Source organism: Drosophila busckii, chromosome 3R (assembly GCF_011750605.1).
Source record: "Drosophila busckii strain San Diego stock center, stock number 13000-0081.31 chromosome 3R, ASM1175060v1, whole genome shotgun sequence".
Taxonomy (NCBI): domain Eukaryota; kingdom Metazoa; phylum Arthropoda; class Insecta; order Diptera; family Drosophilidae; genus Drosophila; species Drosophila busckii.
The window spans coordinates 5,202,965-5,219,146 of NC_046607.1; the positions used below are offsets into that span (position 1 = coordinate 5,202,965).

Consider the following 16,182-nt stretch of genomic DNA (forward strand, 5'->3'; position numbering starts at 1 on the left):
GCGCGTAAATAATTTTAAATTATGGTTATTGGTAATTAATATATATATTTAAATGAGTTGCGCTTGATTTTTTTGTATGAGATCAGCTACTAGCTGATAGGGTATAATATGTTGTGAGCCCGGCGTCAGATCAACTTCCTCATCATCAACGCCCACAATGACGCCAGAAACTGAAATTAATTTAATTAGTTAATGGCTAAGAGTACACCAGGTTTTGTTATTGCTAATTACCTGCCACATTGGCCTTGAGAAATACATGGCTCATAAGATTAGGCGTTACAATACGCTGTTCCGCTTCGCCTCGCTGCTGGCTGGGCATATACTGTGTGGCCACTTTGTGGAAATATTCATCCATATGCGTAGCAAATTCTTGTGCGAATTTGGCTTCTTCTGGCGATAGACGCTTATCGGCTGGCTCACGAGCCGCTTCTTGGTTGAGTATGTGCTGGGTAAATGTTTCAATTTTTTGCAGCCGGCAACGCAAGTAGCTTGTCATTATGTAGCGTATACGTTCCAGTTCCATTTGATGCACTACATAACGAAAGTCATTTTTCTCCAAGTCTCTCATTTGCTCCTCCATATGCGCTACCTGTGATAGCATTAGCTCCAGCATATCCGTTTGATGCTGCAGCAATTCCGGCGCACACATTTCATTCGTCCAAGCAGTCTCCAATATCTCCAAGACCTAACAAAAGCAACAAGTGTCAAGTTGCAAAATATGTGATTATAGTTGAGCTACTTACTTTTTGAGCAGTAATTGGCTCAGCATCTTCATCATCATCTTCTTCGTAGGCGCCTGCCAAATCAGCCTCAGTGCTTGCATCCTGATCGTTCAAAGCTACTTCGCTTTCCGACATGGTTATAATATTCCGAAAAAGTAAACAATGGTTTGGCGGGGAATGGCAAAATACAATCAAGCAATTGAAACATTTTGCAACACTTACTCACACTGGCATTCACGATGGCATCCACAACACAACAAACGGAATTTAAAAAGAATTTTCGCTTAATTGTTGAGAGAATCTTTAACAACTGGCAAAATCTGCGCCTCGCCGTCGAGCATGGCATGGGTGGTCGCAACGGTCAGCAGGTATGCATAGCGCTTTATTAAAATCACCTGAAAATTTCTAACCTAACATTGCCAACCAGGTGGCCATACAAATAATGGACTACACATATGAATACTGTGTGGGCAATGACAATATCACCCCCGGCGAGTTGCAGGAGGTGGTTGAGGAGCTAATGGATCAGGAATTCAACACACTTTGCGACGATCATTCCATCCCCGAAATATGCCGTAATTTGCTGCGCTACAAGCAAATGGCAGTGGCCGGAAAGTATCCGGAGATTGAAACAGAGCTAAACAAGCTGCCACAGGGCAAGGACTGGCTCCGTCCTGATGTAAAGATCACATACACACCCATTGATGGCGACTCTTCATCCGACGAGGATATGGATGATGAGAGTGACAACGGTGAAGGCATGGAAGATAATGAAAGCGACGAGGACATGGCCACCACCAGCAGCGGGCGTGTAACTCGCTCTCAGACACGCAAACAGGCTGCAGCGCAGTTTGTAGAGCCAGAAGATGGTTGGACGACTGTGCGTAGAAAATAGGTAGTCGCAAAAATAAATAAAAATCAATTTGTTTAGTTATAATAAGCTTTGTTTACTTCTTGCAAGTCTAAGAATCTAAGTGGTGCAATGGGTCTACGGGTTTTGGGCATGTGGCTGGTATTACACGTATTACAATCAATAGGCACTGATCTGGAGGCAGTTTTGTGGGCAGCAGATTCGACTTGCAGTTGTGACCAAGATGTAAATTTTGTTCCTTTGGCTAGTGCTAATTTTGGATCAACGACAGTTGTAATAGAGTCTATGTCTGCAGTTAGTGACAAGTTAAGAGCCGGATAAAAAAAGAAGGCAAACATAAAAGCGCCCACTAATATTAGCACTGGCACAAAAACAGCAAAATATTTGTCCGGCAGGTAGGAGTGTAGACCCAGATTTACGGGTAAATACGCCCAGGCCACATAAACTATAAATAACACGGTAAAGAGCATATAAAACGCAAAGCCATAGATAGCTCTATGCGGTGTCGGTGCTGGACTGTGTTCCGGCATTGTTTTCCTCTGTTTCACCAAATTGCTTTATTGTGTCCTGACAAAGCAGCAGACATTCAAAGAATGACGTTATGGCTGTTCGCAGATTCTTTACTTGGTCGGCTTTAAAGTGCACCACTAGCACATCGCTCTCCAAGCTGAGCGTCTTCTGCACAAAATTGCGTCGTGGTTCTTGATCAACACTTAGCACCCGGTATGCAATCTCTGCATATTTTGGTGTATCAAAGGGCACTCTTATTGTTCTGTAATAATGACACAATTAAAAACATGTTTATCATTGATTTTATTTTGACCTACGATTCATTGGGTTTATTATTTACTGGCGTCGGCATTATTTACAAATGTTTTCTATAAGAGCAAGAGCGGCACATGTTTTGGTTTCACAAAGTGTGAATGGCAGTTGAAAGATGAAGAATTTGTCAGCCGTGTGAAATAGAGTTGAGATCTTTAGTTCAATCTGATGAACAAATTCATTTGTGAATGTGTAACTAATATTATCTATTAAACTATCTTTAAAATGATTATTAATATTCACCACATTATTATTATACTACTACACAGGTTTTTATATTATAGATTTTTGACAAAACCTCTTTTTTTTTTTTTTTTTTTTATTTTTTTTTCTATTATTTATTAAGTGAGGAAACCGTACAGCATAAAATGTACCTTAACAACACATGGATAGAAATAGAGAAATGAACCAAACCTCAATTCAATATGAGGATTACATTATGGATATGTCATCTTTATTGGCCCCTAATGGTTTTGGCAAAGCCTTGCCGTTTGAGTCGTCTCAGAGGTCTAGCTGGAAGTAAGTTTCTAGCAAGTAGGTTGCGGTGTCTCAGGAGTCTCTCACTGTATCGGCTTGTGTGCCTACCAATTTGCTCTTCTACAGTATGTAGTTTTAGGTCTTTATGGAGAGTGGTCCCGCGCACATACCAGGGACAGTCTGTTATGCTCCTCAGTGTCCGGTTCTGCAACACCTGGATCCTTTTATAATTGGATTTGGCTGCGATCCCCCAAATCTGTATTCCGTACAGCCAGATTGGCAGGATGCAATGCGCATATGCCGCCCTTTTGCATCTAAGCGGCAAGGTGCTCTTCCTATTTAGAAGCCAACGCATTTGCTGGATCCTCATGTAGCATTTTCTAGCCGTGGCTTTGAGATGTGGCCCAAAGGTAAGGCGCTTATCCAGGGTAATGCCAAGGTATGTTGCTTGCAAAGGCTGCTCCAGAGTGACTCCCTCTAGCTGTATTTCAGGCGTATTAGGTATGTACCTCTTCAGTGTGAAACAGGTGTTCGTTGTTTTCAACGGATTGATCTTCAGGTTCCACTGTTTGCACCAAGCTGCGAGAGTTGCAAGATACTCTTGCAGGCCATTAGCTGCTTCTCTGCAACAGCCAGAGTTGTAAATAACTGCAATGTCATCTGCATAGGTGGCAATTAGAGCTTTGGAGGGAGCTACCATATGTTGATTGTTGGGGCTGGGTATATCAGCAGTATACAGCGAATATAGCAATGGACCGAGTACGCTGCCCTGCGGGACTCCTGCTCTCATTAGGTAGCTACTCGACTGTGTATTCCTAACTTTAACCTTAAACTCTCGCTCTTCCAAATATGATTTCAAAAGTCCATAGAACGGAGCAGGTAGCATGTTTTTAATTTTGCATAGTAGACCATCATGCCATACCTTATCGAAGGCTTGTTGCATATCAATAAAAACTGCATTGGAGTACTCCTGGTCGTCAAAGGCCTAACACTTTTGGAACCAATAGCGGAGGTTTATCTTATGCATCAATAACCAGAAATGGAAATGGACCTGCCCAGCGCCGTCTACATGACCTCCAAGCGCAGCAACAATTACAGAAATCGAATAAAAATGCTGTACAACAACAACAAGTGCTTGACGTTCAGTCAATATTAGAGCAACAGCAACAGCAATTTTTAAAATGGCAACAGCAGCTCCAGCAACAGCAGCAACAGCAATTCCTTTTTTGGCTACAGCAGCAGCAGCAGGAACAACAGCAGCAACACAAGCAAAACAGCCAACGACTTGAACGGCTCGAAAATATGGTTTTTGAAATGGCCAACTCAATCAAACAATGGACGGGGGATAAATCAGTTCTCCAGCGCCACAACATCGCTTCAACCTCACAATGAACAATCTCAGGATCCTTATCTGGAATGTCAATGGCATCTCCGGTAAAGCCAGAGAAGTTGAGCTCTTTGCGCACAACAACCGTATCGACATTATACTTTTAAGTGAGATAAGGCTTAATCGAGGAGAAGTTGTCAATATATATGGGTACTCCTTCTATCCAGCGTATAAGCCATCACGGCACAATCATGGCATCGGAGGAGCGGCGGTTTTGGTGAAAAGCTCTCTAAGTCATTTCCCACAAAATGTTATTGAAACACAAAACATACAAATGTCTTCCATTAAAGTTGCCACAGGTATGGGGTATTTGGATGTGAGGGCAATATACTGTCCTCCAAGGCACAGAATCGTAGAAAGGCACTTCACTGACATACTAGCTTCTTGTGGCCAGAGGTATCTGGTTGGTGGTGACTGGAATGCTCGACATTGGTTGTGGGGAGACACTTACAATTCACCCAGAGGACGTGAGCTAGTCGAATCAATTTCAGCTAGAGGGGCTAAAATTCTTGCCACTGGTTCACCTACTAGATACCCATATGTATCCAGTCACACTGCTACTTGCATTGATTTTGCATTATACCATGGGATACTGGATTCTCAAATAAATATTAGCCAAAGCTGGGATTTAGACTCTGATCACATTGCCCTAATTGTAAATTTGCAAACCAATGGTGTTAATGTCAGCCCAAGTCCTCGGTTAATCACAAGACGCACTGATCTCATCGCCTTCAAACAACATCTTGAAAGCTCCTTTCAACTAAATTTGACTCTGGACTCTAAAGAGGACATTGAGAATGCTGTCGATATTCTAACTGATAGCATATATAGAGCTGCTACTGCTTCAACGCCACCTGATATTGATCATCGTCCTATAACTTATGGCATTGTTCTTACAAGGGAAGCCAGAGAGCTGATCAAGAGAAAAAGACGCCTTCGTAGAAGAGCAATTCGCTCTCAAGATCCTGAGGACCGAATTTTATGGAATCGAGCAGCAAAACAATTACGAACCCTTTTAAGGGAACTTCGTAGCGATTTCTTCGAGCAAAAATTGTCCTCCATGGACTACACCATTGACACGAATTACTCTTTATGGAAGTGCACAAAATCGCTTAAACGACAACCTTTTAGACAGGTTCCAGTCCGATGTCCTGGTGGCGAATTTGCAAAAACCGAATTGGAGCAAGCCAATGCTTTCGGTCAACACTTAGAGGATCGCTTCACTCCTTATGATTTTGCTACAATAGAACAAGTTAGAGAGACCCATCAGAGTTTGGATACTCCATTGCAGATGTCACTGCCTATTAAACCTATAAGGATTGAGGAGATATCTGAAGTCATCGAACTTTTGCCCAAAAATAAAGCTCCGGGTATTGATAGGATTTGTAACACTACGCTGAAGGCCTTGCCTACAAGAGCGCTCCTATATATAGCATTAATTTTTAATGCTATTATTAGGATCCAAGTGTTTCCAAAGCAATGGAAGTTAGCTGCGATTCTGATGATTCACAAGCCAGGTAAACCAGAGACTGATCCTGAGTCATATCGCCCAATCAGCCTGTTACCCTCCCTGTCTAAAGTATGGGAGAAGCTAATTGCCAATCGTATTACTCTGATTATGAGTCAAAGCAGTATCTTGCCAGATCATCAATTTGGCTTTCGAAGAGGACATGGCACTGTCGAACCAAGTCCACAGATTGGTAACATATTTTTGACAAACTACTAGATATATATATACTTTTTTAATTATAAATTTGTAGTTCATTCGACAAAACTTATTTTATTGAGTTCGTTTACATATGAGATGTATTTTATACATTTTGAGCTCATATTAAAAGCAAAAGTAAGAATTAGAAAGATTTGATTGCATTTTTCTACAATACTATTATAAGCCTTTTATTAAACTATTCTATAAATATATATATGAATAATTAGGCACATTTCCTTATAGTCCTTTTTCTATGAATCAAATAATATGCATGTTAGACAATGGCCTTTAAAACGATATGCAACTCAAAGGAACTTTAAGCATACTCCTCAATGATGAATACATTTCAGGAATAATTTTCCTTGTACTTGTCTTAAAAGGATGTTTAGCCAATTTAGATAACAACTTTATATTTTAGGACAATTCCATAAGTCAGTAACATTGACCAACGCATCTGCCCAAAAAATAACATGTAAAAGTCCAAACACAAATTAAATAGATTAACGCATTTCCAACTTGTATTTCCTTTATTACAAAATGCTTCCACGTCCGATACTTAATTCAACGAATATCCTTAGTGTATTTACTTCTTGGACTTAACGACGCCCTTGGGTGCGGGCTTCTTGGATGCAGTTTTGACAGCGGATTTACCAGCAGTCTTGCCAGCTGGCTTCTTGGTAGGCGCAGCCTTGGTGGGCTTCTTCTCCACCTTCTTGACGGGCTTAACGAGGGCCTCGCGCTGGCTCTTCAGTGCCTTGACGATCTTCTGCTCCTCGATGAGGAAAGCGCGCACAATGCGCTCACGCAGGCAGCCGTGGCACAAGACACCGCCGTACGTGCGGGACACGGTCTTGTGACGCTTGGACAGACGTGGACGCTCGCTGGGGCGAGATGGAGTGATGCCCTTAAGCTTCTCTTTGCACTGGCCGCAGCGTGGCACGGTCTTGTTCTTCTTCACGTACTGGTAGACCAGACGACCGCCGGGAGTGCGCACACTGTAAACAAGAGTCCCAATTAGAATACAACAACAATTGTCAAATGTACGTCTAACTTACATGCGCCTCTTGTTGGATCTGGTGTTGTACGACAGGCGTCGTCTCAAAGTCAAGCGCTGGACCATATTGTGGCTGCTTCAATTCCAAATATCCAATTGTCAATGCAATCATTTTAAGGCAGCAGCGGTAAATTAGTTCCGAAAGAAGAGCACAAAATATGGAATAGAAAACAATGTATAACACATAAGTTAATTGCTAAAGCATTCAGCACATATTTGTCATTCATTATGCAGTAAAATTTGCAATAATTATTTGGCAGATGGCCTGATGTTCACAGATTATTTGATAAATCAACAAAAGGAAAGCTTTACATACTTGTAGTTAAAAACCAAAAGAGGGAAAGAAGCAGAAAATCAACGTGAAGTTGGCTGCGCGCCCAAGAGTGTTGGAAAGCGTGGAATTCCACGTATGGTCACACTCAAGAATAATTTTAGATCCAGCGGTGCCAAGTTGTCTTTATTCTCGTCTTATGAAGATTTTAAAAATTAAAGCGAAATATGTCTTCTATTCTATTAATTTAATTTTTTTATTATGGATTTTGACTTATGCTGATATATTACTGATATTTGAATTATAATTTCTCTTACAACGCTAAAGCCAGTAACTATAAATTGTATTAAATCTAGCTTTTTAGCACACTAGTTGCGTTTGTGCTAAATTTGTTGCCGCACTGGATGACATACTGTGAATTCTTAGCTCCGATGTTATAGTCTTGACGGATTTGTTAAATTAAAACTTGACTTAAATAATTAACTAACGACAGAAAAACAATTGTTAAAATGAGTTTTTTAAAACCAAAAACGCACATAGAGCAGGGAGATGTTGTCATATTATATTTAAGCGTAAATTCCATGCATGCCATCGAAGCGGTGCCGACAATAGTAAACAAAAAAGGCGAAACAATAGCGCACATTTTCCAGACACCCTACGGATCCCTCAAAGTGCAAAGTGAGTAAATCTCGCGTCGAGTATAATAATCACATATTTAAGTGCATATTCAACAGATATTATTGGAGTTGAGTATGGAAGTCGTGTGGAACTATCCAAGGGCTGGGCGCACGTGTTGCAGCCAAATCCAGAATTGTGGACACAAACACTGCCACATCGCACACAAATCATTTATACACCAGACATTAGCATGATACTACATCAATTGGAGGTACGACCTGGCGCAGTGGTTGTGGAGTCCGGCACAGGTTCCGGTTCGTTGTCACACTACTTTCTGCGAGCTCTGAAGCCCACGGGTCACCTGCACACATTTGACTTTCACGAGGCGCGCGCGGATCAGGCGCGAGAGGAGTTCAAGCAGCATGGTCTTGGTGACTTTGTCACTGTGTATCACCGAGATGTGTGCAATTTGGGCTTCACCAGCGCACTTGATGGTGCAGCCGATGCCGTGTTCTTGGATCTACCCGCACCGGATTTGGCAGTGCCACATGCATTCAAGGCGTTGAAGCTGTCGGGTAAGTGAAATGCGCTGACTGCCCAGTCAATCCATTGACAACAAGTTGTCAGCGCCCTTTAGCGGCACTGCAGCAATCAAGAGCCAATGGTCAGTTGTCTCTCAGGCTTGGCCGTTTCATTGTGTGTGACATTGAATGCGGTCGCTTTTGGCAGCTGACGTGGCCAGGCAGGCCTGCTTGGGCAGCTTTGTCACTCATTAGTGCAGGCAGGCAAGCAACTAGCCAGACCCGTTGGCTACCATAACAAAACTTGTTGTTTAACATAAAAGAAAACTTTGTTTGTTGTTAAGGTAATAAATATTTATTAACTTATTGATTTTTATTTAAATTTCAGGTGGCCGCTTTTGCTCGTTCTCGCCTTGCATTGAACAGTCGCAGCGCTGCATTGAGATGCTAACCAAACTGGGCTTCAATGAGATCTGCTCCATGGAGGTGCTGCAGCAGGAGAGTGTTATAAAAACACGCACGTTGCCTATCATTGATTTGGAGTTTCTTAAAGAGCCCAAGCCCGCAGACAATGGCACAAATGACGAGAACAAGACCAAGGAGCCCAAGGAGCTTAAGAAATACTTGACATCGAGCAATCCACAGGTGCTGCCCGGACACACAGGTTTTCTAACATTTGCCACACTGCCACCCAATATACCCAAGGCATAATAAATGTTGTTTCTTTTTTTTTTATTAAAGTAATGTATTGTTATTCATACGAGTAGTCAAAGTCGTAGTCCTCAAAGAGATTGCGTTCAATGTTCTTGACACCGCCGCAGTAATAGCAGCGCTGTTGTAGCTCCTGCTGCTGCTGCATGCGACTGGAGGATTTGCGTGGCAGTGCCCAGGGCAGTCGCGGCTCTGGTATGGCTATCTGTGTGCGTTCTGGATTGCCGCTGCAGGTGGGACAGCGGCCCACAACAGATGGCTTGGGTAGCGTACCAAATATGCGCGGTCCAGCTGGCTGATTGCCGTAAATGGTAACAATGCCCGGCAGACTGGAGTAGGGACGTGGAGCAAAGAGTTTCTCTCGCTGCAAAAAGCTGTTAAGATAATTCAATTAATTTGTCTTTAAATTTGAAATTTAATAACATACTCTGGTCGCGGCTCCAGCCAAAGATTATTCATGCGCTTGCTGCGCATTATGTCGCCCAGCTTTTGCAGCAGCCGCAGATTCTCGCGCTCAATCTGCTGCTGGCGCTCTCGTTCGTTTTGCTGCTTCTTCCATTTGCGCTGCACATGATCATGCTGTCGCGGTGACTTCGTATCAATCGCTGGCCTTGCGGACATTACCTTTTCGCGATGCTGTGCAAAGCGCAATTGCTCCCATGGCTGTTGCAATAATTTGTCGCGTCTGGAGATCATTGTCAACTACAAATCAAACTCGCTTGCTTTTCGTTGGGTTTGATTTGGACTGGGCCTATGTTTAGCAACGCAAACAAACATTGTTGCGTCCATAACAACCTTGCCAGGACAACCACTCAACGCAAATATTGCACCATCATGCTTGCAGATTAAGTTCAACGTCGGCAGCTTTGCTCAGCTGCCAGTTTGTCTGTCTCTCTCTCTATCTAAACAGTGACATCCACAGACTTGACTTGCAAATTTGCGCTCCAAGCCGGGAGGGAGACTCTGTTACATAATTCTCAATGCTTTTCAGTTTGAGAGTTCTGTTTCGGCTTGTTAGGCGGCCTGGTTACCCGTTTCCCTGTGTAGTAGCCGCTGTTGTGATTTTTTTCTGTTTCACTTTGGTGTGGCGGCGGCAAATCTTTGTTTCTTCTTTCAGCTTCTTCAGCTGCTCATATGTCAACTGGCAAACGCTGTTCGCTGCCGTTCTAAACTCTCGTTTAGTGTTTGATTGATGTTAAGTGCTTGTGCCTAGGCTCATTCTATAAATACTATGTATGTAAACATGCTTGTATGCAGTTAGGAGTGTTTTAACTGCATATCGAGTCTATAATAATTTGTGATTAATACATATTTAAGTTGGAGTTAAACAACGCAACAGATTAGATAATATAATCGATTAAGTTTCAGTTTAAAATCCATATGCTGACCAAATATAGATTCAGCAATTCAAATTCCATGATTATACATTTATATGTTTGATGAATTTTTATTTGTATAGTTGATGTGTCCATTCTACTTGTAAGTTGCTGTCAAAAAAATCTTAAACAATTGTTCTGCTTGAAGTTTATTAGCCCCCCGTTGGGGGCAATGGCAACATACAAATATGCGTCTATTGTTTTTGCTTTTGCTTGTTTGCGTCCGTGTTGCAGCCACATTGCGTGTTATTGTTGCTTTTACCAACAAGTTGCTGTCTGAGCAGACAACTGTTGCTCTTGCTGTTGCTGTTGCGGTGTTGCTGCTATTGGGCGTGAGTTAGCACTATTATCAAATTAAAAGCAATGCCGCTTATTGGTTAGTTAATTGGAAGATCTGTAATTTGATACTGGCAACGTGTTGCTTATCAAAGCTGTTATTATTGTTATTGTTGCATTTGTACTTGAACAATTATCTTGTTAGCTGATCGACAACTGTAACGGATTGGCCTGTCGGTTATGCCCATAAACCAAATGAGCATGGCCAAAAACTTGAAGTCTCAACATTTATTCGCTGCTGTGGCTGTTGCTGTTGCTGCTGCTGCTGCTGTAGGCGTTTGAGTCGTCGCTACTAAACACCTGCTTATTTGAGCATAAATTTCATATGGAAATGCTCATTTTATTGAAAATACTCGTATTTATAAAATGGCATATAATTGCACTATACTTGTGCTCAATTGTTTATGCTCGCTCTCTAGGCTGGTGTGTGTGTGTGTGTTAGGGGGCGCAGTGTTGGCCGCTAGCAATGTGGCCAGTTTCTCACCTTTAGAAGGCGGCCAGCAGCCGCAGATGGCGTGGCAACAACAGCAACTGCAACAACTGATGGCAGAGGTTGACTGCTGCTGTTGCTGTTGCTGTCGCTTGGGTTGGTCATACATGAAACCTTGAATGAACTATACATAAATAACGCTACTTAAATTGTTAAACAAATACCTCGCTTTGAGTTTATTTTTTTTTAAATGCATTTTTAAAAAGGTTTATTAAATACTTTAACCTTTTAAATATTGGTAAGCAAGATCGTCTAAGTAGTTGCTCATGCCGCATTGCTATAGAGTGTAACTTTTGGGGTTAGCACTTACATATCATATATACAAAGTGTATACAATAAGAGGCCTGTCCATTTATTACAACATGCGCCGGCATTGCTGTGGTAACAACAGGCCAAAAAACCTAAAAAAAAAAACTGCGATTTGCTGTCAGCTAATAATAATAATTTCGATATTGAAAATACGTTTTCTTAGTTAGGTACGACACTAAACGATTTTGCCAGTGCTAAAAGTCAGGCAAGCACTTCAAGCTATAACAACAACAGCAATAGCAACAGCAACCTTCGACAGCAATGTGGCAACAGGCAACGTGCAACGGGCAACACCAACAGGCAGACAAAGCGGGCACAAAGTTGACCGTTGGTGGGGGCGGTGCTATTTGCTGCTGCTGCTTCTTCTGCTTTAACGCGCTTGTGTTGCAGACAGGTGGTGTGCTGGTGTCGATGTTGCTGGGTCGCCTGGCTCACGGAGCTGCGCGCCTCGAAGCTCGCTTGGTGTTCAATATGAGCCACAATTGAGGCATTTAATCGAGCATCTCTTAACACGCCTTGGAATGTTGACTTATTATTGGCCATGCAGACAGTTGCTGCAGTTGCAGCTAGTTGCTCTCTCTATCGCTCTCTCAGAGCTTAAAGCCTGGGTCTGCGTCGGTGTCAGAAGTCTGTAGTTACCTCAGCAGTAAAAGCGTTTATCATCATTAGACTCAATCTAAAGACGTTTTGGCTGGGGTTATCATGTTGATTATGTTGTGTGAAAACAAATTACATTTTGCGCTCAGGCCTTAACACTAGTTGTCGTTGTCGTTGTCGTTGTCGCTGTTGCTGTTGCTGTTGCTCACAGCTAATTGTGCCACAGAAAGTTTCAATTGTGCCATTGACAAACCAATTTTTGTGAAAGGCTTTTACCTACACGTTCTGTAGTGCCGTGAGAAAATTGCAAATCAAAAATCACAACTAAAGCTTATTTGCAATAATATTTGCCAATAAATGGCAGCAAACAAAGCGAAAGAGAACTTGATAATAATTTAACTTTTGTGGCATGTCTAAGACACAGCTGTGTTCTATATTGCAACAACAGCAATAAAAACAGCAACAATTGCGATAACTGGCAGCACAACAAGCAAGCTACAACAGCAACAGTTAAACTTAACCCTGACCGCCTCATAACACTGCACAACAAAAGTTAAAGCAATAAACAAAATCAATATATTAAAATTTAAATAAAGTGGTAAGCTTAAAGATTAAATTTAATTTTTATATTTAGTGGATAATTAATGGCATTATGTTGCTTAGTGTATTTTATTGTCAGCCAGCCCATAAATATTTTATGCACTTTTAAATATATATATATATATATGTATATATATTTTTTTGTTGTTGCTGTGGCGATAACATAATTTTGTTGTTGCTGTTGTTATGCCACACACAGGGTCAATGTTGCGCCTTGACGCCTGCGCCAATTGTATGTTTAGCTGACTTTTTGCTTAGTTTTTTTTTGTCACAATTTATAGCATTTGTTTAAATCTCGGCGGTGTGGCATGTGTGCATGTGTGGCAGTGTCTTGGCCACTTTATCGCAGCAACACAATCGTCTATAAGTTTTTCCTTTTTATTTTTTTAATTAATTAACAATTTTCGCATGGGTGTCAATGGCGTGGCATACTACAAGCTTGTTCAGCTTAACTTTAATTTATTTTATTGCAGTTTTCAGCGCTTATTGTTGCAGTGAAAGTTTAGCTTTGACTAATTTCTATAAATACTTGGCTTACATACCAAAAATATTTACATGTTGCATACAACGATTGCCAACTAATTGAGCCATTTCGAACAGTATGATAATCGTTGCTGAGTTTGCATGGCCAACGCCTGCACACAAAGCCAAGACGCGCTGACTATGTCAACTTGAATGTGCAATAAAATTAAAGTTTTGTTTATGAATGGAATTACAAGACTATCTGCAACAGCAACAACAACAACAACAACTGCGTCATTTAGCAAAGCTGCAAACGCAGCTGGAGAGAGAGAAATCCAGCTCGTATTCACAGACACTTCATCTAAATGTCAGGCCATATCTAGCGACACTCGCACAACGCTCCAACTCGCTGTTAGCCCTCAATTTCAACACTCGCATTCGCACTCGTTGGACAACGTCGTCGTCGTCGTCGGTGGAGTCGGAGTGGTCGGCTTGCTCTTTGGCGGCAGCTTTGGTCAAATCAATTGAGCCGCCTTGCAAACGAGCCAAAACAAATGACTTGAAGTCGAGCTGAGCTGAGCAAAGGCTTGGAGGCTCAACTCAGCGCAGCGCAGCGCAACGCTTAAGATCATTAGTATAATTTAAGTAAATTAAACGCAGGCGATTAGGCCAGGATGCAAACGGCACCAGCGTCTTGTCGCCTGGTCGGCGCAGCCGCAACAAAAAAAAGGTTTGTGTTTATTTAAATTTATTGTAACATTCGTTGTGGCTACGGCTACGGCTACGGCGGTTTCAATTTGTACAACAAGCGAGCAAACAAGCTGTTAAAATATAATGATTGGCACCCAAAGATGCAACGCGCTGAGCTCAGCTTGAGCCAGCTCATAGATTGCCGTCAGTGCTTGTAACTGGGTTAAATTGTCCGCATATGCATATCGCTTGCCAAAGTAGCATTGCTCATTGGCTTAGTTTATGCGGCGTTTGGTCATTGTCCATTGCTTATGCTTATGCTTATGATTGGTAATGCATCGATGCATAAACCATTTGGCATTGAAAAGTGCACAAAACTCTAAAGTCCGCATACATTGTTCGCCAGAAGTTTTTACAAGCCAAGCACGCCAGTTTCCCACACAGACAATGGAGGCCCCCAAAAAAAGAATACAAAAACGAGCTGGCGACGACTCCAAGTACAACAACAACTAGCAAGTTGCAACTGGTAACTGGCAACTGCTGGCAAACGACTGCCGGCTCCAATCTGCAGAGTCTGCACACAGACTTAGCACAAAGAGCAGCCCAGACAGAATTACAAGCGCAGTGGAACAATGAATGCAGTCAGCACCATTTGAACAGTGGTGAAAGTGCAAAACTGACTAAATGAAAATTCAATAATGGAAAGCGAATTGCTTGCAACATTGTTAGCTAAGCAGATATGTTGGCTAACTAAATTTGTCTAATTAAAGTCAAGCAAATAAAACAGTTTCAGCTTAAAGTTAATAAATATTAATTAATACAAAGTTTGTTTGCTTAAAAGTTGCAAGTTTAAAACGGTTAACTAAATTTAGTAATATTTATATATTTCAATTTTATTTTAATACCATTTTATTTCATGCTGCTGCTACACTGTACCCACTGCAATTGACAAAAGTCAACGTAAAGCAGCGCACAAAACAAATAAACAGTCAAGCTCAGCGATAGCTTGAGAGACAGACAAAACAAACATAACAAAAAACTACAGCAATTCATATTTGCTCTGATTTATATGGCGTCTAGAAGTTTTCCATTTTTATTAACATTATTATGATTATGATACTCTTATTTGGTTTGTTTGTTTGTTGTTCTTGTTGTTGTTGCTGTTCTGTTCCCAGGCACAAAGGAGTTAAGCGTCTGGGCTGCCGAGAGTGCAACATAAGCTGTTGTAATCAATCAGCGGGCAAGGCTTAAAAGAGGCTTTAGTCGCTATTTGGGTTGCTCGGTGTGCTGTGCGGTAAAATTAATGTGCTTTAATTTGCAAGTTTGTGTCCTAAGTCTTTCGTTTCAGCAGCCACACACAGAGCGCGGGGCGTTTAAATTTTTGTTGCTGTTGTTGTTGGTTGTTCCACAGAAATGTCATTAAAGCAACAAAACACACAAACACACACACATACACTTACACTCAAAGCTATGTGGAGGGTGTGCGAGCTGTGCAATGTCAATTGCTGCAACAGCTGAAGATCTGAATTGCTTGATATTCTAATTGCTGAAATTGTTTGTTGCAGACAAGTGTGTGTGTGTGTGTGTGTGTGTGTGTGTGTGATTATATGCGCCATGCCCAATGAATAATCATTGCCATCGCTTTTGTTGCTGCTGTTGTTGTTGCTGATGCTGTTGACAAGAGCAAACACCCGCATGTCGCTTGGCATATCGGCAACTCAGCCTGATGGTGGTCCTCATTGTGTCGCACTGATTCAAATCGCTGCTCCAAAGCAAAGCATCAAATTTTTGCAATGCTCGTAGCCCGTTGTTGCTGTTGTTGTTACTGTTGTCGCTGCTCTTGCTTTTCCATCAGATATGAAAGCTGGAGCGTCGTCGCCGTCGTCGTCGTCATTGGCGTCGCTCGTCTGCTCCTCGCCCAACGCAGTTTTCAGCTTGATTTTCTTAATTAAATTTTTGCTACGCCGCGCTGCCAAGGCAACAAAGAGCCAACAAAGCTGTTGCTCTTGGCTTTAAGCTGTTGTTGTTGTGGCCTGTGCGGCTGCAACAGTTGCTGCTGGGGCTGCTGCTGCTGATGATGATGATGATGTGTGCTTTATAAGTGCGCTGCGGTCGCTGATTTGACGTTGTTGATAGGCTTTTGGTGCTTGTTGCTCTCGT

The 16,182-nt window shown here is 41.9% G+C and overlaps 7 protein-coding genes across 7 annotated transcripts; 2 read left to right on the forward strand and 5 right to left on the reverse strand.

Moving 5' to 3' along the window:
- Positions 1 to 18: 18 nt before the first annotated feature.
- On the reverse strand, positions 19 to 882 carry LOC108604719 (DNA replication complex GINS protein SLD5). Its single transcript, XM_017994296.1, has 3 exons — positions 744 to 882; positions 232 to 685; positions 19 to 170 (listed from the first exon to the last, which is right to left on the reverse strand). Exons 1-3 carry the CDS (start codon positions 855 to 857, stop codon positions 49 to 51), a joined length of 690 nt encoding a protein of 229 aa, XP_017849785.1. The 5' UTR covers positions 858 to 882; the 3' UTR covers positions 19 to 48.
- A 79-nt stretch (positions 883 to 961) lies between these two features.
- LOC108602220 lies at positions 962 to 1,653 on the forward strand. The gene is made up of 2 exons (XM_017990267.2): positions 962 to 1,090; positions 1,150 to 1,653. Exons 1-2 carry the CDS (start codon positions 962 to 964, stop codon positions 1,615 to 1,617), a joined length of 597 nt encoding a protein of 198 aa, XP_017845756.1. The 3' UTR covers positions 1,618 to 1,653.
- On the reverse strand, positions 1,649 to 2,143 carry LOC108602221 (phosphatidylinositol N-acetylglucosaminyltransferase subunit P). The gene has a single exon (XM_017990268.1). The coding sequence runs from the start codon at positions 2,121 to 2,123 to the stop codon at positions 1,650 to 1,652; it is 474 nt and encodes a 157-aa protein (XP_017845757.1). The 5' UTR covers positions 2,124 to 2,143; the 3' UTR covers position 1,649.
- Positions 2,063 to 2,529, reverse strand: LOC108602222. The gene is made up of 2 exons (XM_017990269.2): positions 2,421 to 2,529; positions 2,063 to 2,365 (listed from the first exon to the last, which is right to left on the reverse strand). The coding sequence occupies exons 1-2, from the start codon at positions 2,453 to 2,455 to the stop codon at positions 2,089 to 2,091; spliced, it is 312 nt and encodes a 103-aa protein (XP_017845758.1). The 5' UTR covers positions 2,456 to 2,529; the 3' UTR covers positions 2,063 to 2,088.
- A 3,954-nt stretch (positions 2,530 to 6,483) lies between these two features.
- LOC108602090 (60S ribosomal protein L34) lies at positions 6,484 to 7,117 on the reverse strand. Its single transcript, XM_017990114.1, has 2 exons — positions 7,043 to 7,117; positions 6,484 to 6,982 (listed from the first exon to the last, which is right to left on the reverse strand). The coding sequence occupies exons 1-2, from the start codon at positions 7,105 to 7,107 to the stop codon at positions 6,571 to 6,573; spliced, it is 477 nt and encodes a 158-aa protein (XP_017845603.1). The 5' UTR covers positions 7,108 to 7,117; the 3' UTR covers positions 6,484 to 6,570.
- Positions 7,118 to 7,744: 627 nt separating this feature from the next.
- Positions 7,745 to 9,162, forward strand: LOC108602467 (tRNA (adenine(58)-N(1))-methyltransferase catalytic subunit TRMT61A). The gene is made up of 3 exons (XM_017990590.1): positions 7,745 to 7,990; positions 8,047 to 8,505; positions 8,840 to 9,162. Exons 1-3 carry the CDS (start codon positions 7,822 to 7,824, stop codon positions 9,160 to 9,162), a joined length of 951 nt encoding a protein of 316 aa, XP_017846079.1. The 5' UTR covers positions 7,745 to 7,821.
- A 40-nt stretch (positions 9,163 to 9,202) lies between these two features.
- LOC108602738 lies at positions 9,203 to 9,858 on the reverse strand. Its single transcript, XM_017990890.1, has 2 exons — positions 9,590 to 9,858; positions 9,203 to 9,536 (listed from the first exon to the last, which is right to left on the reverse strand). The coding sequence occupies exons 1-2, from the start codon at positions 9,856 to 9,858 to the stop codon at positions 9,203 to 9,205; spliced, it is 603 nt and encodes a 200-aa protein (XP_017846379.1).
- Between the last annotated feature and the right edge of the window lie 6,324 nt (positions 9,859 to 16,182).

Excerpts from the sequence above, each read along its gene's own strand:
- LOC108604719 (XM_017994296.1), bottom strand. The coding sequence starts at position 857 with ATGTCGGAAAGCGAAGTAGCTTTGAACGATCAGGATGCAAGCACTGAG. Across the intron at positions 686-743 it reads AGCCAATTACTGCTCAAAAA|GTCTTGGAGATATTGGAGAC; the intron begins GTAAGTAGCTCA and ends TGCTTTTGTTAG. Across the intron at positions 171-231 it reads TCTCAAGGCCAATGTGGCAG|TTTCTGGCGTCATTGTGGGC; the intron begins GTAATTAGCAAT and ends AATTAATTTCAG.
- LOC108602220 (XM_017990267.2), top strand. The coding sequence starts at position 962 with ATGGCATCCACAACACAACAAACGGAATTTAAAAAGAATTTTCGCTTA. Across the intron at positions 1,091-1,149 it reads GTGGTCGCAACGGTCAGCAG|GTGGCCATACAAATAATGGA; the intron begins GTATGCATAGCG and ends ATTGCCAACCAG.
- LOC108602221 (XM_017990268.1), bottom strand. The coding sequence starts at position 2,123 with ATGCCGGAACACAGTCCAGCACCGACACCGCATAGAGCTATCTATGGC.
- LOC108602222 (XM_017990269.2), bottom strand. The coding sequence starts at position 2,455 with ATGCCGACGCCAGTAAATAATAAACCCAATGAATC. Across the intron at positions 2,366-2,420 it reads AATAATAAACCCAATGAATC|AACAATAAGAGTGCCCTTTG; the intron begins GTAGGTCAAAAT and ends TCATTATTACAG.
- LOC108602090 (XM_017990114.1), bottom strand. The coding sequence starts at position 7,107 with ATGGTCCAGCGCTTGACTTTGAGACGACGCCTGTCGTACAACACCAGA. Across the intron at positions 6,983-7,042 it reads AGATCCAACAAGAGGCGCAT|TGTGCGCACTCCCGGCGGTC; the intron begins GTAAGTTAGACG and ends TCTTGTTTACAG.
- LOC108602467 (XM_017990590.1), top strand. The coding sequence starts at position 7,822 with ATGAGTTTTTTAAAACCAAAAACGCACATAGAGCAGGGAGATGTTGTC. Across the intron at positions 7,991-8,046 it reads CGGATCCCTCAAAGTGCAAA|ATATTATTGGAGTTGAGTAT; the intron begins GTGAGTAAATCT and ends CATATTCAACAG. Across the intron at positions 8,506-8,839 it reads CAAGGCGTTGAAGCTGTCGG|GTGGCCGCTTTTGCTCGTTC; the intron begins GTAAGTGAAATG and ends TTTAAATTTCAG.
- LOC108602738 (XM_017990890.1), bottom strand. The coding sequence starts at position 9,858 with ATGATCTCCAGACGCGACAAATTATTGCAACAGCCATGGGAGCAATTG. Across the intron at positions 9,537-9,589 it reads TGGCTGGAGCCGCGACCAGA|CTTTTTGCAGCGAGAGAAAC; the intron begins GTATGTTATTAA and ends TTATCTTAACAG.